This window comes from Oncorhynchus nerka, linkage group LG27 (genome assembly GCF_034236695.1).
Source record: "Oncorhynchus nerka isolate Pitt River linkage group LG27, Oner_Uvic_2.0, whole genome shotgun sequence".
Taxonomy (NCBI): Eukaryota; Metazoa; Chordata; class Actinopteri; order Salmoniformes; family Salmonidae; genus Oncorhynchus; species Oncorhynchus nerka.
In genome coordinates, this window is record NC_088422.1 from 31,278,290 (window position 1) to 31,304,424 (window position 26,135).

Below are 26,135 nucleotides of genomic sequence, written 5' to 3' on the forward strand. Positions count from 1 at the left end.
ACCGTAAGGCTCTCCAGAGGGTAGTGAGGTCTGCACAACGCATCACCGGGGGCAAACTACCTGCCCTCCAGGACACCTACACCACCCGATGTTACAGGAAGGCCATAAAGATCATCAAGGACATCAACCACCCAAACCACTGCCTGTTCACCCCGCTATCATCCAGAAGGTGAGGTCAGTACAGGTGCATCAAAGCTGGGACCGAGAGACTGAAAAACAGCTTCTATCTCAAGGCCATCAGACTGTTAAACAGCCACCACTAACATTGAGTGGCTGCTGCCAACACACTGACACTGACACTGACTCAACTCCAGCCACTTTAATAATGGGAATTGATGGGAAATGATGTAAATATATCACTACATTTAACATTTAAGTCATTTAGCAGACGCTCTTATCCAGAGCGACTTACAAATTGGTGCATTCACCTTATGACCTCCTAGCCACTTTAAACAATGCTACCTTATAGAATGTTACTTACCCTACGTTATTCATCTCATATGCAGACGTATATACTGTACTCTATATCATCGACTGCATCCTTATGTAATACATGTATCACTAGCCACTTGAACTATGCCACTTTGTTTACATACTCATCTCATATGTATATACTGTACTCGATACCATCTACTGTATCTTGCCAATGCTGCTCTGTACCATCACTCATTCATATATCCTTATGTACATATTCTTTATCCCCTTACACTGTGTATAAGACAGTAGTTTTGGAATTGTTAGTTAGATTACTTGTTGGTTATTACTGCATTGTCGGAACTAGAAGCACAAGCATTTCGCTACACTCGCATTAACATCTGCTAACCATGTATATGTGACAAATCAAATTTGATTTGATTTGAACTTTACTTGCTAGTTATGTGAACTTTTATTGCCCTCCCTCAATTAGAAAATATCTTAAAGATGTGGGTTTTTGGTAACAAGGCTATATTTCTTAAACTTACAGAAGGTGGACATTTTCCTTTACTTCTACTTCATTGTGTTTTGATGTATTTCTAATACATGTATTTCTAATACATAAATATTTTTTCTGGTAGATGTTTTCGAAGACCCTATTTCCCTAAGCCTTTGCTTATTCCTAATTTTTAGTATGGAAAATGGTAGAAAAATGTATATAGGCCTTAATAATAAAATAAAATAAACAAGACTCTTGGCTTCCATTTGACATGCTCCTATGAACTTCACATGTTGGTGCTCTTAGATCCTTTTACATGGAAATGACCCTTACTGACACTGTTTACTGATTATTCTCCCTGTGTGACCACCAGGACACCACATCTGGTACAGTAAAACTACAAACAACCTCTAAAAACCAACACCACTGTCACATAAAGGAAAGTAGGATCACTAGGAGACTTGGACTTCTGTAGTACTCAGTTTGCCTGAAAAAAGGGGATATTTTCCTATCAATGAGATGAGATGTGGAAAAGAACAGCTGACGTGGGCTTGAAATGCATTACAATGAAATGGCAATGCCTTTCACAGTGAGGGTGTTTTGAAAACAAACATGCATTTGAATTCTAATGGCAGCCAATAGTGTATTGCGTTAAGATGATTACCATCTGATGACAGGGCAAGTATCACTTTTCAGGTTTCATTCAGTGAATGCCAACCCTATCTGACTTCACACATGTTGGCTACAGTGAGGCAGCAGGGTGATACCCTACACTCATGGCACATTTCCACACAGGATTTACCCAAAAGGCACAGCCTTTTCTGTTTCCATCTATGCGGGCCGGCACCCGTGTCTCAATGGGCCATGGCTCCGGCAGACCTGCTCTCACTTGGGGCCAAAGCAAGGCCACTGGTACTTTTCAGATTGCATTTACATAACAATGGCTAACTGTGAACTTTAACACCACAACGCAACTGTTTTGATTATGCAGAGGTTGTCGATTCTCATCTTGTCCTCACTGTTAGTCCTAGCTATGGAAACACATTTTTTCTAATATTGTTACACTTAGTATACACTAGGGTAACACTGGTTGTCGAGTCAAAAATGAGGCATCATTGTGCCTTCTGTGGCTGTATCTTTAAAATTCCTGAGAGAAAAATACAAACAAAACAACCAGGCAATACGAATAGTGAGGCCAACAGTGTTACAGTCTATGAAAAGCATATAGTAAGAGGTGATTGGTGGTATTATGGAAGGTGGGAGTCTTGTAAATATTGTGCCCCTCTCCTTCTGGAAAAACAACTCCATTGAGCAAATGCTTACCTTGATACTTCCTCACACTGCAATTTGAGCCCAAGGCAGGAGGGGAAAAAAACATAACTAAGGTGTAATTCGGAGAGATTCCGGAGAAGCCTCAGGTTAAAGCCCCAGATTCTAAGAGGGGATTACGCTCCAATAAAAGCCTAGAAGTCTCTTCAGGCACCACAGCAGAGATCAGTCCAGAGTCTTATTATTGACACCATGAAGGCAGCCACACGTCCAGAGCCTGTCTCTTCTAACGTATTTCAAACTCCATCAGGAACATTAGCAGGATCTGATTTCCCATATTTATCCATGTCTAAAATGTCATCTTAAAATCATGACTGACATAGTGTTCTCCAATAACTCCCATATCCAATAACTCCCATATTTTCAAATAATCATTAGAGTTTTATGGGGATCATCATGTAACCATTGCAACATATGTCTGTTATTACTCATATGCCATATCTCTGCAATGCATTTTTATGGCTAGTGAAGAGTGGTAGCTACATAAAGTACAAATCAGAGATTAGAGAATTTACTTTAGAATTGTCATAGTCATTAGTCAAGCTGAGATAGGCTTAAATATGCATTGTGTCATGAAGAGACATCGAAGCTTCTTTAAATACATTTAAAAGGAGACTTTTAAAGAAACTACAGGTGGGGAAAACACTATTTCCAGTAATGGAGCTCAAATGAATAATTCAGACAAGTCAAAATGAATGACAAATGGGACTGAACTGTAAATAAGTTCCCTCTTTGCTGGTTTAGCTTCTCAATACTGTTGCTTAATTAGGCATGCTTTGAGTCATTTAAATGAGCACTCCCAGAGCATTTGTTATTTCTTAGCATTGACAACAAACATATTGTTCCCACTAATGCACCTAGATTATGACCACACCATGGCACCCTAATCACCTGAAAACTACAGGAGCAAACCTGTTGATCTAAACTACATTATGTGTGGGCTGGTTTGTATACGTTCCATCTTCCATGCATGACTGCATACCCTGTAGATAACTAATTGCCTTGGGAGCTTTCTAGAAGCAGGTCCCAATAGTAACTAAATGGAGAAGTTCTACTTACTATTATTATTTTTTGTATTTCTTTTGGGGGGGGGGTAGATCAGCATTAATATTGCAGATTCCATCCATGTGATTGGCTGCATTATTTCCAAGAGTGTGCAAAGCTGTCATCAAGGCAAAGGGTGGCTACTTTGAAGAATCTAATATATATAATATATTTGTTTAACCCTTTTTGGGTTATTACATGATTTCATATGTGTTATATCATTGTTTTGATGTCTTTGATGTCTTCACTATTATTCTACAATGTAGAAAATAGAACAAATAAAGAAAAACCCGGGAATGAGTAGGTATGTCCAACTCTTTGACTGGAACTGTATATATTGAGAAACAGACGCCTCACAAGTCCTCAACTGGCAGCTTCATTAAATAGTCCCCGCAAAACACCAGTCTCAACGTTAACAGTGAAGAGACGACTCTGGGAAGCTGTCCTAGGCAGAGTTCCTCTGTCCAGTGCCTGTGTTCTTTTGCCCATCTTAAGCTTTTCTTTTTATTGGTCAATCTGAGATATGGCCTTTTCTTCGGAACTCTTCCTAGAAGCCCAGCATTCCGGAGTCGCCTCTTCACTGTTGACGTTGAGACTGGTGTTTTGCAGGTACTATTTAATGAAGTTGCCAGTTGAGGACTTGAGGCGTCTGTTTCTCAAACTAGACACTCTAATGTACTTGTCCGCTTGCTCAGTTGTGCACCGGGACCTCCCACTCCTCTTTCTATTCTGGTTAGAGCCAGTTTGCGCTGTTCTGTGAAGGGAGTAGTATACAGCGCTGTACGAGATCTTCAGTTTGTTGGCAATTTCTCGCATGGAATAGCCTTCATTTTTCAGAACAAGAATAGACTGACGAATTTCAGAAGAAAGTTTTGTTTCTTGGCCATTTTGAGCCTGTAATTGAACCCACAAATGCTGATGCTCCAGATACTCAACGAGTCTAAAGAAGGCCAGTTTTATTGTTTCTTTAAAATCAGCACAACAGTTTTAAGCTGTGAAAACATTATTGCAAAAGGGTTTTCTAATGATCAATTAGCCTTTTAAAATTATAAACTTGGATTAGCTAACACAACGTGCCATTGGAACACAGGAGTGACGGTTGCTGATAATGGGCCTCTGTACGCCTATGTAGATATTCCATAAAAATCAGCCGTTTCCAGCTACAATAGTCATTTACAACATTAACAATGTCTACACTGTATTTCTGATCAATTTTATGTCATTTTAAATGGACAAATCTTTTTTGCTTTTCTTTCAAAAACAAGGACATTTCTAAGTGACCCCAAACTTTGAACGGTAACGTTAGTATATAACATTCTATTGGTTGCAAGAATGTTGTATAATAATTTAAATGCAAAAACTAAACATTTTGAATCCAGCATTATTTTGTGCATTAGTTCATAATCCATATGCCATGGAATCAGTACATCGAAAATCTCTTCCCAACTATTTTGTAATATATATATATATGCCACAGCTGTTAATTGTTTGGTCCTTAAATTAAACTGGTATACTTTAACCATTTTTCTTTAACCAATTTCGGTCTTTAATACAGTTCTTTACTTTCTCCCCCTTTCACTTGCCTCTTCCATTTTTGCGGTAATGCTGCAATAGGCACACATTTCCATATAGTTTTGTTAGCTGCATGTATGACATAACTCCACCAGTCATATTTATGATGTCATTTACAAAGACTATAGCGTTTAAATGCATTTTTCTCCAAAAATAAGAGATGGAGAGTTTAGTTCTAAATCAACAAACCACGTAACAGACATTAAAAAACAATTGGTTTACAACAACGCTGATATTTTAGATGTTTTTGTTTTGTTGACTAATATAAAATCAACCATCAAATTCTCTCCCAATGACAAACATCTGGCTCTTGCTGTCTAAATCACACAAGTAATATTTCACTAGATCTGTTTGAGAATAACCTTACCCGCTGGGATCACATTTTTTGAGGAGTGATATATATTCTGTGATTTAAATATCCAGGTTTCGAACCCTTGAGTAGCACATGTGAGGTCTCTTAGAGAACATGGCCTCAAGATACAAGCTCCCTCTGGGTCACACTATCAACAACTCAGGACACCTGAAATTAATTAGGGAATTACCCAACTAGACTCTTCAGATGACAAAGACATCAGAATAGACAGCTGCCTTCCAAACATCCCCTATCACCCAGGATCCATTGTTTATTATCAAGTCAGAGACTAGCTCATAGTCAAATGCAGAAGTAACGGTGGGGATGATTAAAGGCTTGGGTTGACTGCATGCATGCAACCCTCAGGGCCAGTTAACAGCTCCTAGGTAAGCTGCCAATGGGCTTCACTCACCTTACGCTGGCGTGGCCAGTCTGCCCAGCCTGCCCTCCACCTTCCAGCAGCTCTGCCCTGGCATGGCGTGAATGACCTACAGTACAGTCTGTGGGAACTGCCAGGGACAGTCAGAGGAGAGAGGTGGGGGAGACAGGAAAACCACTTGCATAAGCGAGGGCAGGGGGTTGCTTGTTGCTTGAGGCTGGTCTCCTCCTCACCCTCCCTATAGGCTACAGCACGTCTCTTGGTAACGCTTACAGCAGAGGAGCTCAAACGGAGGGCAAAGCCTGTTGTAGCCCACAGACTTCAAATGAAATGATGTCAGAATACAAATGAGAAGGATATATGATTTCAAATCCAACAGACTCAACCCTTGAAAGAAGCTCCTTGGTAGATTTAAGTCATCTACCCCACAATGCAAACTCAAATGTCAAGTCAGTTTCTGCTCTCTTGAAGATCTATCATGATTTAAATACAGGAGGCATTGAGCGTGACTTGCATTTCTTATATAGAATTATAGAATGCACTCTTTTTGTTATATATAAAATGAGTGGACCTAATCTTAATAGGTTCTTACAGTAAACAAGTTGCTAGGATGCTGCCATGGTTGGAGCTCTGAACTAAGGCATTTTCCATCAGATAACTATCGGTTTTAAATGGATTTTCTCCACATTTACAATTTATATTCATCCATTTGTAATGTTAGCAATAATATTTTTCTCAAGTAAACAATTTATTAATCTTGTAAGCTTGCAAGTGCACTAACCACTGTTGACCTAAAGCTAACCTTGAAAGCAGCAGACTGCTATCAAATTGACTAAATGCAATGGTATCCTTTAGTAAAAATCGATACAGGCACTAGCGAAGGAACACAACACCACTGTCGATTGCTGACAGTGGTTGTCACCTTTTGCGAGAGAGCGTGAGTAAGTCAGTGAGCGAGTCATTGAGTGAAGAAGTTTGAGTGAGACAGCTGAAATGGGGCGGAGGCTAGAAATGGGTGGGAGTTGTACTTAACCGTCTTTTCAGAACCTGTCCTTAACATTGCTCATGGGTATGTGTGAACACATTAACCCAGTGTTCAAATGATGATGGGACTGGTCTACCATCACTATTAAAATATGTCAAGAAATGACTTCCTGACATTTGTTTGTTTAATTTTGGTAATTTGCTCCATCTAGACAAGTTAAAGATATCATGTTAGGTCAATGGAATAAGCAACGAGCAAAAAACTGACACCTCGGACCTTTGATCTTCAGAAAACACTGCACATTTTTGTTCATGTTGCATCCTTAATTCCAGCCCATTCAAACTTGATTTGAAGACATACTTGTTTACATTTAGGAATCCCACTTGGAGCACTTGTACTGATTGATTTACTCTGCTTCCAGGGGGCTCCTAACCATGAGTCAGATCCCACATTTTCCTATTTGTAAGTTAAACAATTTGCCTGGACAACTGAGATGACAAATACTGATAACGTTGCTCCTGTAAACAGATCTGTGTAGAAAGTAGAGGAAGCAACCTCTTGAACCCCCTGTAAAAAACAACTCACGTAATCATGCCTTAACAACATACAAGAAAAGTATAAACAAGCTATACGAAATTAGAGCAGTGTGTGTGTGTGATGGATTCTGTATTGCAAAACACCACTTTTATTATGTTCTGCCTCTGGTCATTTCTATGTAAAAGGGCCCATGAGCACCAACATGTGAGGTTCATAGGAGCATGTCAAATTGGGTGTCAAATGAAAGCTAAGAGTTTATATATATATATTTTATATAGAGTTGAAGTTGGAAGTTTACATACACCTTAGCCAAATACATTTCAACTCGGTTTTTCACAATTCCTGACATTTAATCACTGACATTTAATCCTAGGTCAATTAGGATCACCACTTAATTTTAAGAATGTGAAATGTCAGAATAATAGCAGAGAGAATTATTTATTTCAGCTTTTATTTATTTCATCACATTCCCAGTGGGTCAGAAGTTCACATTCACTCAGTTAGTATTTGGTAGCATTGCATTTAAATTGTTTAACTTGGGTCAAACGTTTCAGGTAGCCTTCCACAAGCATCCACAATAAGTTGGGTGAATTTTGGCCCATTCCTCCTGACAGAGCTGGTGTAACTGAGTCAGGTTTGTAGGCCTCCTTGCTCGCACACGATTTTTCAGTTGTGCCCACACATTTTCGATAGTATTGAGGTCAGGGCTTTGTGATGGCCACTCCAATACCTTGACTTTGCTGTCCTTAAGCCATTTTGCCACAACTTTGGAAGTATGCTTGGTGTTTATGCTTGCGTACTATTGTTTGTACAGATGAACGTGGTACATTCAGGCGTTTGGAAATTGCTCCCAAGGATGAACCAGACTTGTGGAGGTCTACAATTATTTTCTGAGGTCTTGGCAGATTTCTTTTGATTTTCCCATGATGTCAAGCAAAGAGGCACTGAGTTTGAAGGTTGGCCTTGAAATACATACACAGGTACACCTCCAATTGACTCAAATGATGTCAATTAGCCTATCAGAAGCTTCTAAAGCCTTGACATAATTTTCTGGAATTTTCCAAGCGGTTTAAAGGCACAGTCAACTTAATGTATGTAAACTTTGGATCCACTGGAATTATGATAGTGAATTATAAGTGAAATAATCTATCTGTAAACAATTGTTGTAAAAATGACTTGTGTCATGCAAAGTCAATGTCCTAACTGACTTGTCAAAACTATAGTTTGTTTTAAAAAGAAATTTGTGGAGTGGTTGAAAAACTAGTTTTAATGACTCCAACCTAAGTGTACGTAGACTTCAACTGTATGTATGTATGTATATATATATTTTTTAAATTAAGGCATATATAAATTCACACAATGTTGAACTAATATCAATATTTAGTTTAGGATAATTTGTTCTGCCTTCTGTAAATTTAAGAAACATTGCCTTGTGTTTTGAAATTCATATCTTTAAGATATTTTCTAATTTCTCTTTCCCATATGAGGAGGGAAGATAATGAACATTCACAGAAGTAACAAGTAAAGGTGGACCTATCAATTAGTTTGTGTTTTCACTGATATACATTATGTTTATGAATTATTAAGTGATTAAAACTCTAGTCTGGAACCCTCTCTCCATCTCTTTCCTTCTACCTAATCCCCATATTATTACTTACCCTCTTGCACCCCAGTATCTCTACTTGCACATCATCATCTGCACATCTATCACTCCAGTATTAATGCTAAATTGTAGTTATTTTCACCTCTAGGGCCTATTTATTGCCAACCACCCTACATTTGCACAGTCTGTACATAGATTGTGTTATTGACTGTACGTTTGTTTATGTGTAACTCTGTTGTTGATTTTGTCGCACTGCTTTGCTTTATCTTGGCCAGGTCGCAGTTGTAAATGAGAACTTGTTCTCAACTGGCCTACCTGGTTAAATAAAGGTTAAATAAAATAAAAAAATAAAAATTAACGCGACCTCTCCCAGCTCTTAATGACACCTACCCATGAGCCCCATCTCTTTCCTATGTAATTCTATAACCAGCATCCTCCACCAAATCAGAAGCAATCATAGATGGCTATGCTTGGACAACACAGTACAGTAAAGAAGAACAAAAGTAGAGCTTATTACAATACAGTTGAGAACACTAGAGCTGAGTACACTATAATGTGCTGTACTGAATCCTATTTAGGATACATCACCATGAAGAGAATGACATGCAACAAATCCATAATGATGCATTTCTGTGTAGTATTGATCAGGGACCCATGATGAATATCCGTTACCACAATTATGTTACCAGTTGTAAATCCACTTCACTTACTGTAGTTCAATAACCAAAATATATATATTTTTAAAACGCAAGGTGTCATGTCATAGCTGATACCCAATCATTTCTGCAGACATCTTTGAAACTTAATTCGGAGCAGATATTTAAAAGTTTTGGAAAACGTGGTCAAATAAAAAAACAGAGGGAGATATTACCGAAATTCTGTCCCAACTTTGCATCTGCACAGCTCTTCCAGTAAATGTGTTTTTGACAAATGTTCATTGTACATTTTTAAAAGTAGTCCTTGATCATAGAGTTATATGGTTTGTTAAACTTTGAAATCATTGGTTTTGCATACATTGCAAGTGAAAAATCTTAGTCTCAGCGCAATTCCGTTATCGTGGAATTGCCCAAATAGAGTGGCTGGGATCATGCTCAACCCAGCTTCTTCTCCATAGAAAAACAGGACAAAGAATCCAGGCCACTGGACTGAGGATAAATGAAGACAGAGGAGGAGAAGTAGGAGGAGGAGGACTGAACTAACAGGGACATGAAGGACTTTACACATACCCTTCATCTGCATGATGCTGTCAAGCGAGAATGAGACCGACACAAGCGCCAAACAATTTAAGTACCAGGAGACATGTCTCTTGTCTGTAAACTAAATGCCTTCAGCAGATGGGGAAAATAATCTCTAGAAATTCACCAAAGACACTTTGGGAGACAGTGAATTCACAGCACATTGTTTATTACGATGACAACTGAGATATGCTCTTCCACACAAAATATACATGCCTATTCGGTTCTGAATGTTGTCATATTTGTAGAAATAAACTAGCCAGAGGATGGTGTAATCAGAATATATTGATTGGATTTAATTAGGCTACACATCTTGCCTGGGTTATAAATGAAGGACCCCTACAACAATAGCCAACGTTTGGGGGGCGGGGGTAGTGCAGCTCAGCTAAACCTAGGGTATGGCCAGTTGAAGCTCATTTACTGTACTTATACACAATTTTAAAACAATATAATGCTATTTGGAGAACAGCAAAAAAAAAAAAAAAAAGAATGTCCCCGATATTATCACGTCAATATTAGGTTTAAATGTCTGTGAAATGGCATGTACAATGCACTACTCAACCTCATACATATGCTCCACAGACTGGGGAACAGCGCAACATGAAGAAATAGATGCATAATACACGCTATCAAGGCTGAGATTGACACTATGCCAGAAAAAATCCTGCACATGCATTGAAATAAAAGGCATACATAAAAATAATTACTTAGGCCTACGATCGACAAGGACAAAGACAAACAACTCGACCAGGGAATTATGAAAAATCTACACATTAAGGCAGTGTTCGTGATTCAGCACCGCTGAATGGACAGTGCCTCGGTACAGGTAGGCATCATACCTGGCAGATCTTTAGAAATTGTAGGATCAATTGTAAATTGTAAATTGTCACTCATTTGAAAAAGATTGCAGACCCCCTGCTATATGAAGTCACCCTTGTGGAACGGCGCATACAGTGTACTATGACAGTGTCATTGTCTGGTGCGCTTATCACCATTCCTTCTAATGTCTGTACCCAGCTCATTTTTGTATTTGCCTGTCTGCATTAATCGCCAGGGGAGGGAAACATCTGGGTGCTCAATATACACAAAAACAGCCCTACATCCACACTATAGCTAAATAATTAGCCATATTTAAATGACGTTTTTCCAGCAAGAATGATCTGTTAATTCAGGAAGATGGACAAGCAAGAGCGAGAGGTGGAAATGCATTACAGCAGAGGCAGGTAGGCTTCAGGTAGGGATGCAGGCAGAGGATGATGATGTACAGAAGTTTACATACACCTTAGCCAAATATATTTAACCCCAGTTTTCACAATTCCTGACGTTTAATCCGAGAAAAGATTCCCTGTCTTAGGTAAGTTAGGATCACCACTTTATTTTATGAATGTGAAATGTCAGAATAATAGTAGAGAGAATGATTTATTTCAGCTTTTATTTCTTTCATCACATTCCCAGTGGGTCAGAAGTTTACATACACTCAATTAGTATTTGGTAGCATTGCCTTTAAATTGTTGAACTTGGATCAAACGTTTTGGGTAGCCTTCCACAAGCTTCCCACAATAAGTTGGGTGAATTTTGGCCCATTCCTCCTGACAGAGCTGGTGTAACTGAGTCAGGTGTGTAGGCCTCCTTGCTCGCACACACTTTTTCAGTTCTGCCAACACATTTTCTATAGGGTTGAGGTCAGGGCTTTTTGATGGCCACTCCAATACCGTGACTTTGTTGTCCTTAAGCCATTTTGCCACAACTTTGGAAGTATGCTTGGGGTCACTGTCCATTTGGAAGACCCATTTGCAACCAAGCATAAACTGATGTCTTGAGATGTTGCTTCAATATATCCACATAATTTTCCATCCTCGTGATGCCATCTATTTTGTGAAGTGCACCAGTCCCTCCCTCCCGCAGCAAAGCAGACATGATGCTGCCACCCCTGTGCTTCACGGTAGGGATGGTGTTCTTTGGCTTGCAAGCCTCCCCCTTTTTACTTCTTAACATAACGATGTTAATTATGGCCAAGCAGTTCTATTTTTATTTCATCAGACCAGAGGACATTTCTCCAAAAAGTACGATCTTTGTCCCCATGTGCAGTTGCAAACCGTAGTCTGGCTTTTTTATGGCGGTTTTGGAGCAGTGGCTTCTTCCTTGCTGAGCGGCCTTTCAGGTTATGTCGTTATAGGACTCGTTTTATTGTGGAGATAGATTTTTTGTACCTGTACCTTTTTTACATCATTTTCTGGAATTTTCCAAGCTGTTTAAAGGCACTGTCAACTTAGTGTATGTAAACTTCTGACCCACTGGAATTGTGATACAGTGATTTATAAGTGAAATAATATGTCTGTAAACAATTGTTGGAAAAAATACTTAGGACATCTACTTTGTGCATGACACAACAAACTTGCAAAAACTATAGTAGGTTAATAAGACATTTGCGGAGTGGTTGAAAAAATAGTTTAATGACTCCAACCTAAGTGTATGTAAACTTCCCACTTCAACTGTAGGTACTGCCAGCTATAGCGAGAAGTAAAAAAAAAAGTTAGCCCAACTAGATAATCATTTGCATGATCTCAATTATCATTCTGTCACTGCATGACAATGCACATTGTTATAGCCTGCAATTGTTATTGTCTTCGAAGCCATAAACAAGACATGTATTTTTGGGAAATGCTCTTATTCAGTTGTTTATTTTCATACCTATAGGCCTACATGAAACCAAAATTGCACTAGCCTGCTGGGTGAAAAAATGAAAATAATAAATTAGGCTTACAGCTATCACAACCTATATTTTAATAGCAATAAAACAGCTTTTGGTTTCAAAAAAGGAGGACTCCCCTCCTCCCAATTAAAATGAACCTCTGGCTATCAGATTACAACAAGGCTTACAAGACCAAGTTCAAATGCCAACATCAAATTCAAAGCAATCAGTGTAACCGATGTGAAATGGCTAGCTAGTTAGCAGTGGTGCGCGCTAATAGTGTCTCAATCGGTGACTTCCCTTGCTCTGATACCTTGAAGTAGTGGTTCCACTTGCTCTGCAAGGGCCGCGGCTTTTGTGGAGCGATGGGTAACGATGCTTCGTGGGTGTCAGTTGTTGATGTGTGCAGAGGGTCCCTGGTTCGAGCCCGGGTCGGGGCGAGGGGACGGACTAAAGTTATGTTACATCAGCACACTGTCTAAACAGCTTATCGGCAAAGGAAATGGCACCGTCTCTGCCCTCTGCTTTCTAAAAGTGACACAAAAAAGGCGCACAGGCTGCTCTCCAATGCTCTGCATGGTCCTAAAGCCAGCCTTTACAGGTAAACATGATTTTAGTCTACGTTTCTTGTTGTTGCCTCTGCTGGAGGGGGGTGCTGAGATTTTCCGGCACGCTAGAGACGGCTATATCGAATCGCTAATGCAGAACTGTTTAAGGCACAGTGCATAATATTGTTTTCTTTTTATTCCGATTTTTCAGGGGGTGCTGCAGCACCCTCACCACCACAACTTCCCGCGGCTATGCCTACAACCTAGGCTATGGGAGAATATCCATATGATAAGAGAAATACCACGTAAACAAACAACAGCCAAGATATATATACAGTACCAGTCAAAGGTTTGGACACACCTACTCATTCAATAGTTTTTCTTGATTTTTACTATTTTCTACATTGTAGAATAGAAGTGAAGACTTCCCAACTATGAAATAAAACATAAGGAGTCATGTAGTGACCAAAAAAAGTGTTACATCAAAAACTGGCATTTTATACATTCTTCAAAGTAGCCACCCTTTGAACTTGACAGCTTTGCAAACTCTTGGCATTCTCTCAACCAGCTTCACCTGGAATGCATTTCCAACAGTCTTGAAGGAGTTCCCACATATGGTGAGCACTTGTTGGCTGCTTTTAAAATAATATATACAGTTGAATTCGGAAGTTTGCATAGACTTAGGTTGGAGTCATTAAAACTTGTTTTTCAACCACTCCACAAATTTCTTGTAAGCAAACTATAGTTTTGGTAAGTCGGTTAGGACATCTACTTTGTGCATGACACAAGGAATTTTTCCAACAATTGTTTACAGGCAGATTATTTTACTGTATCACAATTCCAGTGGGTCAGAAGTTTACATACACTAAGTTGACTGTGCCTTCAAAAAGCTTGGAAAATTCCAGAAAATTATATCATAGCTTTAGAAGCTTCTGATAGGCTAATTGACATAATTTGAGTCAATTGGAGGTGTACCTGTGGATGTATTTCAAGGTCTACCTTCAAACTCAGGGCCTCTTTGCTTGACATAATGGGAAAATCAAAATAAATCAGCCAAGACCTCAGGAAAAAAATTGTAGACCTCCACAAGTCTGGTTCATCCTGCTAGAGCTGCCTCGGTCAACTGTAAGTGCTGTTATTGTGAAGTGGAAACGTCTAGGAGCAACAACGGCTCAGCCACGAAGTGGTTGGCTACACAAGCTCACGGAACGGGACCGCCGAGTGCTGAAATGCAAAAACACCCTCTGTCCTCGGTTACAACACAAATGACTGAGTTCCAAACGGTCTATGGAAGCAACGTCACCACAAGAACTGCTCATCGGGAGCTTCATGAAATGGGTTTCCATGGCCGAGCAGGTTCACACAAGCCAAAGATCACTATGTGCAATGCCAAGCGTCGGCTGTAAAGCTGGCAGCCATTAGATTCATGAGCAGTGGAAACGCGTTCTCTGGAGTGATGAATCACACTTCAGCCTCTGGCAGTCCGATGGACAAATCTGGGTTTGTCAGAAGAACGCTACCTGCCTTAATGCATAGTGCCAACTGTAAAGTTTGGTGTTGGAGGAGGAATAATGGTGTGGGCCTGTTTTTCATGCTAGTGTCCACATGTTTTTGGTCGTGTAGTGTATATTTAGAAGATCACATAGGCTCCCAATTAATGTAAACAGAATTGGGATTTAGAGTGGTCAGAACTGGAGATCATACAGGAGGATAAAATAGACCAGGTGTGGACTACATTACAACACCCCCTCCAGCTGCTTGTTTTCAGTGGTCACATGAACAGCCGGTGAAGTATTAAATGCACGTCATTTTGCGGAATGACAAAACCAAGTGGGTAACACTGGAGCCTCATAACATACTAAAATGCAGCGTTTTTCTTCACGATCAAGGCCTACTTAATAAGTGAACGTAAGATCGTTAGAAAGGATTATAATAGTTTCAAATGACAGTTCAATAGGTGGTTATTTAGTGCTCTCCAATGGATCTTTATTCTTCCAAGTTAGGCTATAACTCCTTAAAATCTCTTTAAATAGGCTATTCTAAAAATACCATATTTTTTAACTACACAGAAAGATCATACATCAAAAATACTTTCTATAAAGACATGACACAACTTTTAAACTAATAACATGTTTGCATTATGTTCCAGTAAAAATTCAAAACTTTTTTTTCTTCCATGCCTTTAACATTATACCCTGAGAAATGACATTGTCCTTATTTTATTTCAACGAGTGCCAGCTTTCCACCACTAGCTATGTCAACAGTATGTTATGTTCAACGCGTGAATCAGCTAAACTATGACAATAGGTAAAAAATAAAGAAATATAAAATATTCTTATACCTTTTAAAACTCGATTCACCGCTGTCATCTCCAAATGCATTTCCTTCACTGACCACAAGCTTCCAGACACACAAAAAGCATTTCGTGGCATGTTTGAGGTCCACATAAACGAGGTAAATAGCGTTCCAAAATCTTACCAGCTTTACAGGGATCCTTATAGTCGATAACATCTGAAGTGGCAGTAGGCTCCACATAGTAGCCTGTGTCTATTGCTTCTAAATCGATCGCAGATATCATGCAAAGGCAGGGTAGAAGAAACAAACATCTCGTTGTGAGATCCATGATTCGTGAGTGGGGGGTAGGTTACAGCGAAAGACGAAAAATAAGAGATAAAGAAAAAGGGACAGAAGGAGAGAGAGAAAATGGGAGGTTTTGGGGAAATTAGATCTCTCCGGAGGGCGGGTTTAAAATCAGAGCTCAGCCTCTCCACAAAGTCTTGATTATGGGGCAGTGATTCGCTCCCTAGTGCTCCGGGCTAGTGCATTTGCCTGCAAACTTCGGTGATCGTGGCACATCATCACGTTGGGATCTATGGAGAGGAGCCACAGCGATGGGACCCCGTACCTACTCGTCTGTAAAATAGTTATTTATCTTAGTCTTTCATTATTTATAATCCCTCAATTTAACAAACATGATTGAATTGTGTAAACACATTTCATTTCAACATGGTCAATACTGGAAAATTAAGAGCAACCAGTCTTATGTTTTTGTGTTCCTGTGCATATGAGAAATAAACTTGACTTGATTTGTGTAATTTGAAAGTAAGTAAATCGAAAACCTATCATTACAAAGTTACAAATAACATTTTGTGTTTCATCATCCCAAATGATCACACCCTCTGCTCCCATAGTTAATATAAAGAAAGGCCAATGGAGATGGATTGACACACACGCACGCTTTTGCACACACACACTTTTATTCCTGGCTGGCATTGTCATCACTATTCTACTCAGGTGGTTTATAAGTCACACAGTTCATCATGTATTGTGTCTGGTTGTAAAGAAACATGAAGCTGTTTATCAAACAGGCTTCCCCCTACCCCAGACACAAGCCAGAACCCTTCCATAGATGTGACTAAGATACCACAGCCTTATTATCACTTGATGAAATCTATAAATCAGATATCAAATTAACTATGCAATTAGAGACAAAAGGAAATATTAATTTAGAAAAATAAAAAGGGAGCTATAACTCATACTGTGTATCATTAAGAACCAGAGTTAAAACAGTAATGGTTTTTACTGAGTTGAGCGCCACCTGTTGCCAACACATGGAATTGTCATATTTTACTTGCAAAGAAAAACACAATTTATTTGTAATCTAAAAGTAAACACGAAGGATGACACAGATTGATTATTTCATTATTAACTGAATACAAATGACTCGACAGCAAACATGTAAAAGATCAAAAATAAAATGATCAATTGTGCAAACTCAATGTAGACAATTCAAAGTTTGCAAAAACATGTAGATCAGTCTGCAAAGACAGTTGAGTTAGCGTTTGATTTGTCATTGCTGAGTTAGCATTTGATTTGTCAGGTGTCTCATCCCAGTGATTTAGGAGTGAACAGGATGGAGCTGTGTTGACTAAATACAAGTGGCATTTTGACACAAAGATCCTGATAAAATGTGGCCTGAATCATTTCTCAGTAAGTGGGGGTCTCACTCAGTAAGCGTGGGAAGCAACCAAGCAAATTTGTCCGTTTTGGAGATGTAAAATACACTACATGGCCAAAAGTATGTGGAAACCCCTTTCAAATGAGTGGATTCGGCTATTTTAGCCACACCCGTTGCTGACAGGTGTTTAAAATCGAGCACACAGACATGCAATCTCCATAGACAATCATTGGCAGTAGAATGGCCCGTACTGAAGAGCTCAGTGACTTTCAACGTGGCACCATCATAAGATGCCCTGATAGAGCTTCCCCGGTCAACTGTAAGTGATTTTATTGTGAAGTGGAAATGTCTAGAAGCAACAACGGCTCAGACGCGAAGTGGTAGGCCGCACAAGCTCATAGAACTGGACCGCCGAGTGCTGAAGAGCATACAAATCGTCTGTCCTCGGTTGCAATACTCACTAAAAAATCGAATCAAATGTTAATTGATCACATACACGTTTAGCAGATGTTATTGCGGGTGTAGCGAAATGCTTGTGTTCCTAGCTCCAACAGTGCAGTAGTATCTATCTAACAATTCAAAACAATACACAAATCTAAAACAGAGTTCCAAAATGCCTCTGGAAGCAACGTCAGCACAAGAACTGTTCATCAGGAGCTTCGTGAAATGGGTTTCTATGGCCAAGCAGCTGCACACAAGCCTAAGATCACCATACACAATGGTAAGTATTGGCTGGAGTGGTGTAAAGTGCACCGTCATTGGACTCTGGAGCAGTGAAAACATGTTCTCTGGAGTAATGAATCATACTTCACCATCTGGCAGTCCGATGGACGAATCTGCGTATGGCGGATGCCAGGAGAATGCTATCTGCCCAAATGCATAGTGACAACTGTAAAGTTTGGTGGAGGAATAATGGTCAGGGGCTGTTTTTCATGGTTCGGGCTAGGCCCCTTAGTTCCAGTGAAGTGAAATCTTAACGATACAGCATACAATGACATTCTATAAGATTCTGTGCTTCCGACTTTGTGGCAAAAGTTTGGGGAAGGCCCTCTCCTGTTTCAGTATTACAATGCCCCCGTGCACAAAGTGAGGTCCATACAGAAATGCTTGGTCGAGATCGGTGTGGAAGAACTTGACTGGTCTGCACAGAGCCCTGATCTCAACCCCATTGAACACCTTTGGGATGAATTGGAACGTCGACTGCGAGCCAGGCCTAATTGCCAAACATCAGTGCACAACCTCACTAATGCTCTTGTGGCTGAATGGAAACAAGTTCCCCCAGCAATGTTCTGACATCTAGTGGAAAGCCTTCCCAGAAGAGTGGAGGCTGTTATAGCAGCAAAGGGGGACCAACTCCATATTAATGCCCATGATTTTGGAATGAGATGTTTGACGAGCAGGTGTCCACATACAAAGCTTAATGTAGAAAGTGTGTTTGAGACAAACACTTGCAGCCCACATTATAGATCACTCATGTGGCATTGTGGTAGGAGTGAAACATGGATTGCCTGAAGGAATAAATATGACCATGAACTGTGGGGAAGTTAGTCCAACAGCAGTTTCTGGCTATCTTCAGGACTGGCTTACTTATCCCCTGTTTATCACAGACAAAGCTGGGCTTATATAAGAGCGAAAACATACTCTCTCCTCTATATTGTCTGACTGTTACCCATGTGTGTAATGAAGACACAGTGCAGAAGAATAACGTATGAAGATAATGATGTGCTTGTTCAATGCTTCACTACTAGCCAATGATGAGTTATTCAAACTTACATGAAAAGCTCAAAATGATAGTGAACCTCTGTGATAATAATCACGTCCTCTCACCTCGCTCTTGTTCCGTTTAAAAGTAAAATGTTTGATCTGTAAATACATATTTACAACACAGGAGTAGTCCACCTATTAATAAATGCGAACAATGTCCCACACATATTTTTTAAACATCTTGCCAGGCCAAAAAGCTTTATATAATTCCTCCCATGAGATAGAGGTCAAATTATAAATTAATTGACCCAACTGGAGTTACAGAACAAAGCATACAGAAAATAATTGTTAGGGCTATCCTTTTCAACGATGCTGAGGATTACAAAATGTGACAAAATACCTTCAATAATGTAAGCCCTCAACTCTCAACATATGGCAGTTGGGTTGATGGAGAATGCCTGTAGCAGAATGGAGACTCATCCACTACACAGCTAGTCATCTCAAACAATGGGGAATGAATCCTTTACGTAATGCAGTGTTCCTCTGCTGCATTGGGGTGGGAGTAGACGTAAGGGCAGGGGGTACATAAACTAACTCATATCTACATATCTGAATAGTCAGATCATAGCCCCGTTCAGGATAATGGCATCACATTTGGCATCTGGCATGATTCAGTCATCACGATCATCATTAGGTCATCACTGAAAAAGAGGATATACAGTGTACAAAACATTAAGAACACCTGCTCTTTTCGTGACAGACTAATAACCAAGTGGATCCAGGTGAAAATTATGATCCTTCTATGATGTCACTTGTTAAATCCACTTCCATCTGTGTATGAAGGGGAGGAGACACGTTAAAGAAGGATTTTTAAGCCTTGAGACATGGATTGTGTATGTGCCATTCACAGGGTGATGGGCAAGACAAAATATTTAAGTGCCTTTGAACAGTAGTAGGTACCATGGTAGTAGGTACCAGCTGCACCGTTTTGAGTGTGTCAAGAATCAAATCAAAGTTTATTTGTCACGTGCACCTGAATACAACAGGTGTAGACCTTACAGTGAAATGCTTACTTACAAGCTCTAACCAATGGGTGCGGAAAAAAAGGTATGTGTGGGTGTGTGTGTAGGTAAGTAAAGAAATAAAACATTTGAAAAAAGGGTAGCAAAGGCTATATACAGACACCTGTTAGTCAGGCTTATTGAAGAAGTATGTACATATAGGTATCGTTAAAGTGACTGCATATATGATGAACAGAGATTAGCAGAGCGTAAAACGAGGGGTTGGCGGGTGGTGGGACCCAATGCAGATAGCCCGAGCAGCCAATGTGCGGGAGCACTGGTTGGTTGGTCAGGCCAATTTAGGTAGTATGTACATGAATGTATAGTTAAAGTGACTATGCATATAAGATAAACAGAGAGTAGCAGCAGCATGGTAAAATAGGGGTGGGACGTCGACTGCGAGCCAGGAGGCACACAATGCAAATAGTCCGGGAAACCATTTGGTTACCTGTTCAGGAGACCTATGGCTTGGGGGTAAAAACTGTCGAGAAGCCTTTTTGTCTTAGACTTGGCACTCCGGTACCGCTTGTCATGTGGTAGTAGAGAGAACAGTCTATGACTGGGGTGGCTGGGGTCTTTGACAATTTTTAGGGCCTTCCTCTGACACCGCCTGGTGTAGAAGTCCTGGATGGCAGGCAGCTTAGCCCCAGTGATGTACTGGGCCGTACGCACTACCCTTTGAAGTGCCTTGCGGTCGGAGGTCGAGCAATTGCCGTGCAAGGCAGTGATACAACCGGTCAGGATGCTCTTGATGTTGCAGCTGTAGAACCTTTTGAGGATCTCAGGACCCATGCCAAATCTTTTTAGTTTCCTGAGGGGGAATAGGCTTTGTCGTGCCCTCTTCACGGCTGTCTTGGTGTGTTTGGACAAATCTAGTTTGTTGTTGATGTGGACACCAAGGAATTTGAAGCTTTCAACCTGCTCCACTACAGCCCCGTCGATGAGAATGGGGACGTGCTCGGTGCTCCTTTTCCTGTAGTCCACAATCATCTCCTTAGTCTTGGTTACGTTGAGAGATAGGTTGTTATTCTGGCACCACCCGGCCAGGTCTCTGACCTCCTCCCTAGAGACTGTCTCGTCGTTGTCGGTGATCAGGCTGTTGTGTCGTCAGCAAACTTAATGATGGTGTTGGAGTCGTGCCTGGCCATGCAGTCGTGGGTGAACAGGGAGTACAGGAGGGGATTGAGCACGCACCCCTGGGAAGCTCCAGTGTTGAGGATCAGCATGGCAGATGTGTACTATGGTGTTGAACGCTGAGCTGTAGTCAATGAACAGCATTCTCATATAGGTGTTCCTTTTGTCCAGGTGGGAAAGGGCAGTGTGGAGTGCAATAGAGATTGCATCATCTGATTTGTTTGGGCGGTATGCAAATTGGAGTGGGTCTAGGGTTTCTAGGATAATGGTGTTGATGTGAGCCATTACCAGCCTTTCAAAGCACTTCATGGCTACGGACGTGAGTGCTACGGGTCTGTGGTCATTTAGGCAGGTTGCCTTTGTGTTCTTGGGCACAGGGACTATGGTGGTCTGCTTGAAACATGTTGGTATTACACTCAATCAGGTACATGTTGAAAATGTCAGTGAAGACACCTGCCAGTTGGTCAGCACATGCCCGGAGCACACTTCCTGGTAATCCGCCTGGCCCCGCAGCCTTGTGTACGTTGACCTGTTTAAAGGTCTTACTCACGTCGGCTACGGAGAGCGTGATCACACAGTCGTCCGGAACAGCTGATGCTCTCATGCATGCCTCAGTGTTGCTTGCCTCGACGCGAGCATAGAAGTGATTTAGCTCATCTGGTAGGCTCGGGTCACTGGGCAGCTCGCGGCTGTGCTTCCTTTGTAGTCTGTAATAGTTTGCAAGCCCTGCCACATCCGACAAGCGCCGGAGCCGGTGTAGTATGATTCAATCTTAGCTCTGTATTGACGCTTTGCCTGTTTGACGGTTCGTCGCAGGGCATAGCGGGATTTCTTGTAAGCTTCCGGGTTAGAGTCCCGCACCTTGAAAGCGGCAGCTCTACCCTTTAGCTCAGTGCAAATGTTGCCTGTAATCCATGGCTTCTGGTTGGGGTATGTACGTACAGTGTACTGTGGGGACGACGTCCTCAATGCACTTATTGATAAAGCCAGTGACTGATGTGTATTCCTCAATGTCAACGGAAGAATCCCGGAACATATTCCAGTCTGTGATAGCAAAGTAGTCCTGTAGTTTAGCATCTGCTTCATCTAACCATTTTTTTATAGACCGAGTCACTGGTGCTTCCTGCTTTAATTTTTGCTTGTAAGCAGGAATAGGAGGATAGAGTTGTGGTCGGATTTACCAAATGGAGGGCGAGGGAAAGCTTTGTACGCGTCTCTGTGTGTGGAGTACAGGTGATCTAGATTTTTTTCCCTCTGGTTGCACATTTAACATGTTGATAGAGATTTGGTCTTACTGGAGTGTGCTGTTCTATCCTGCCGGTGCAGAGTGTATCCCGCTAGCTGAATATCCATGTCGTCATTCAGCCACGATTCCGTGAAGCATAGGATATTAGTTTTTGATGTCCCGTTGGTAGGATATTTGTGATCGTACCTCGTCTAGTTTATTGTCCAATGATTGTACGTTGACGAGTAATAGACGGTAACGGCAGCTTTCCTAGTTGCCTTCTGCGTGTCCGGAAGGGGCATCCGGCTCTTCGTCCTCTGCGTGGCTTCCTTTTGCGAATAATTGGGATGTCTGCCCTTTGGGGTGTTTGGAGAATATTGTGTGAATCCTGCTTGTTGTTGTTGAAGAAATCTTTGTCTCATCCGAGGTGAGTGATTGCTGTCTTGATATCCAGAAGCTCTTTTCTTCCGTAAGATACGGTTGCAGAAACATTATGTATAAAATAATTTACAAATATCACGAAAAGAAACACATAATAGCACAATTGGTTAGGAGCCCGTAAAACGGCAGCCATCTCCTCCGGCGCCATCTCCTTGGCAATGCCAAGTGTGTATCCTGTGTGTATCAAGAACAATCCACAACCCAAAGGACATCCAGTCAACTTGACAACTGTGGGAAGCATTGGAGTCACCATGGGCCAGTAACCCTGTGGAACTCTTGACACCTTGTAGAGTCCATGCCCTGACAATTGGAGGCTGTTGTGAGGGCAAAAGGGGGTACAACTCAATATTAGGATATGTTTCTAATGTTTGTTCTAATATGTTCCTAACATTTTGTACACTCAGGATATTTGGTAACAAAACATTGTTTTAGAAAATGTGATAAAAGTTAACATGTTTGCGAGGAGACAGACTTTCATATCAGGATGTGAAAACGGTCGTCATAAGGAGGAGACCAAGGCGTAGCGTGATAAGCGTACATTCTAATGTATTAAACGAATGCAACACTGAACAAAACTATACAAAATAACAAAACGAACCGTGAAGCAATATGCCTAGTGCAAACAGGCAACTAAACATAGAATAATAACCCACAAAACCAAAATGGAAAATGGCAACCAAAATAGGATCCCCAATCAGAGACAACAATAAACAGCTGTCTCTGATTGGGAACCAATTCAGACCACCATAGACCTACATATACCTAGACATCATCCATAGATATACAGAAAAACCCTAGACAGTACAAAAACACACATACCACCCTCATCACACCCTGACCTAACCAAAATAATAAAGAAAACAAAGATAACTAAGGTCAGGGCTTGACAGTACCCCCCAAAGGTGCGGACTCCCGGCCGCAAATCTAAACCTATATGGAAGGGTCTGGGTGGGCATCTAACCTCGGTGGCGGCTCTGGTTCTGGACGCCGCCCCCCTTCTTTACACTGAGTCCGCTCTTGTAGCACTGACCCGTGGACCGTCGCCGGAGACCCCGGACTGGGGACCGTCGCCGGAGACCCCGGACTGGGGACCGTCGCCGGAGACCCCGGACTGGGGACCGTCGTCGGAGGCCCCGGGCTGGGGACCGTCGCCGGAGACCCCGGCGCTGGGGACCGTCGTCGGAGGCCCCGGGCTGGGGACCGTCGCCGGAGACCCCGGACTGGGGACCGTCGCCGGAGACCCCGGACTGGGGACCGTCGCCGGAGACCCCGGACTGGGGACCGTCGCCGGAGACCCCGGACTGGGGACCGTCGCCGGAGACCCCGGACTGGGGACCGTCGCCGGAGACCCCGGACTGGGGACCGTCGCCGGAGACCCCGGACTGGGGACCGTCGCCGGAGACCCCGGGCTGGGGACCGTCGCCGGAGACCCCGCACGGTAGGCCTGGTGCCGGCACTGGTGGTACCGGGCTGGGGACACGCACCTCAGGGCGAGTGCGAGGAGCAGGGCGTACTGGACCCTGGAGGCTCACTGGAAGCCTGGTGCGTGGTGTTGGCACTAGTGGTACTGGGCTGGTGACACACACCTCAGGGCGAGTGCGGGGAGCAGGCACAGGACGTACTGGACTGTGGAGGCGCACTGGAGGTCTGGAGTGTAGAGCTGACAACCTGTCCTGGCTGGATGTTTATTGTTGCCCTGCATTTGCAGGGCGCTGGCACAGGACGCAGTGGGCTGTGCAGACTCACCGGAGACACAGTACACAGAGCCTGCGCAGGATATCCTGGTCCAAAGAGGTCTACTGGAGACCAGGAGTGCTGAGCCGGCACCCTCCTTCCTGGCTTGATGGCCATTCTAGTCCGGCCAATGCGAGGAGCTGGAATAGAGCGCACCGGGCTAGAATAGCGCACTGGAGACACTGTGCGCTCTACCGCATAACACCGTGCCTGACCAGTAACATGCTCCCCACAGTAAGCACGAGTCGGCTCAGGTCTCCGATCTGACTCATGCAATCTCCTCGTGTGCCCCCAAAATTGTTTTTTTGGGGCTGCCTCTCGGGCTTCCGTGCAATCCGTGTACCTTCATATCGTCTCTGTTCCTTTATTTTCCGGTATTTATCCTCGCAGTATCACCGTTCCGCTTTCGCTGCATCACCGTTCCGCTTTCGCTGCCTCTAACTCCTCATTAGGACGGTGATACTCCCCTGGACACAGTCCTGCTCAATCTAATATCTCCTCCCAGGTCCATTTCCCCATTAAGAGCTGTTCCTCCTTTTCACGCTGCTTGGTCCTGGTTTGGTGGGTTATTCTGTCACGGTAGTCATAAGGAGACCAAGGCGCAGTGTGAAAGGCGTACATTCTAATTTATTAATCGAATGCAACACTGAACAAAACTATACAAAATAACAAAACGAACCGTGAATCAATATGACTAGTGCGAACAGGCAACTAAACATAGAATAATAACCCACAAAACCAAAATGGCAACCTAAATAGGATCCCCAATCAGAGACAACGATAAACAGCTGTCTCTGATTGGGAATCAATTCAGGCCACCATAGACCTACATACCAAAACCCCATAGATATACAAAAAAAACATAGACAAGACAAAAACACACATACCACCCTCTGACCTAACCAAAATAATAAAGAAAACAAAGACAACTAAGGTCAGGGAGTGACGGGATGTTTGCCACCCACAGCCTAGCCCAGTGCAGTCATTCTGCTGGGCTGTCCTCGCAGTGTCACAATTATATTTTTGGGGGCTCTGCAGCCCTGCTGCCAACACAGAGATGGCATGGGTTACACATCTACTCTGATCTTTTAACTTGATCTTGGTGTCAAGCCTAGTTCAGACAGAATTTTCCCCAGACACAGCAAAGCAGGCAACTTTCCAACTGACATTCCTGAACAGCGAGTATCCAGCAGTGTTAATCCGATGGGGGAAAAATATTTAAATCAGATCAAATATTTCTTCAAATAAAACTAAGTACCCAAGGGCGTATTTGGTGTTTGGCTGTATTTTCATGTCTGGCTTGCTTTTCTCAATGACGGGAACAATCCATGTCAGGAGACACAGTGAGGAAAGATCTCAATTGCATACTCCTCGCATCCTCTCTCCTTCTCAAAACCCATTGGATGAGAAAGTCAGAGGTCCCTGTCCTCAAATGGGTTTTGTGTAGAGGACACAAGGTGTATGCAATTGAGATCTTCCCGTATATACAGGATTTCTACTGGAGTATGTAAGGATAAAAATAACTTGTTTTAGTCTTAGCGTAAATGATTCATTCAGGTTCCAACATTACACAGAATTACAAAAATAAGCCTCCAAAGGCAACAGCAATCCTGGGGAAGGAGTGGAAGACTTGGATATCTTAACAGCAACATCCATTTCTCAATCAAAAAATAGGAATGAAAACATGGG

General features: G+C 42.0%; 1 protein-coding gene across 1 annotated transcript in view; it reads right to left on the reverse strand.

Moving 5' to 3' along the window:
• Positions 1-15,977, reverse strand: part of LOC115111587 (bone morphogenetic protein 1-like) — a 56,074-nt gene extending 40,097 nt beyond the window's left edge. The window contains exon 1 of the mRNA XM_029637775.2: positions 15,668-15,977. Within this exon, the coding sequence (XP_029493635.1) occupies positions 15,668-15,812 (145 nt within the window). The 5' untranslated portion in view covers positions 15,813-15,977. The remainder of the gene's footprint in view (positions 1-15,667) is intronic.
• Positions 15,978-26,135: the final 10,158 nt, after the last annotated feature.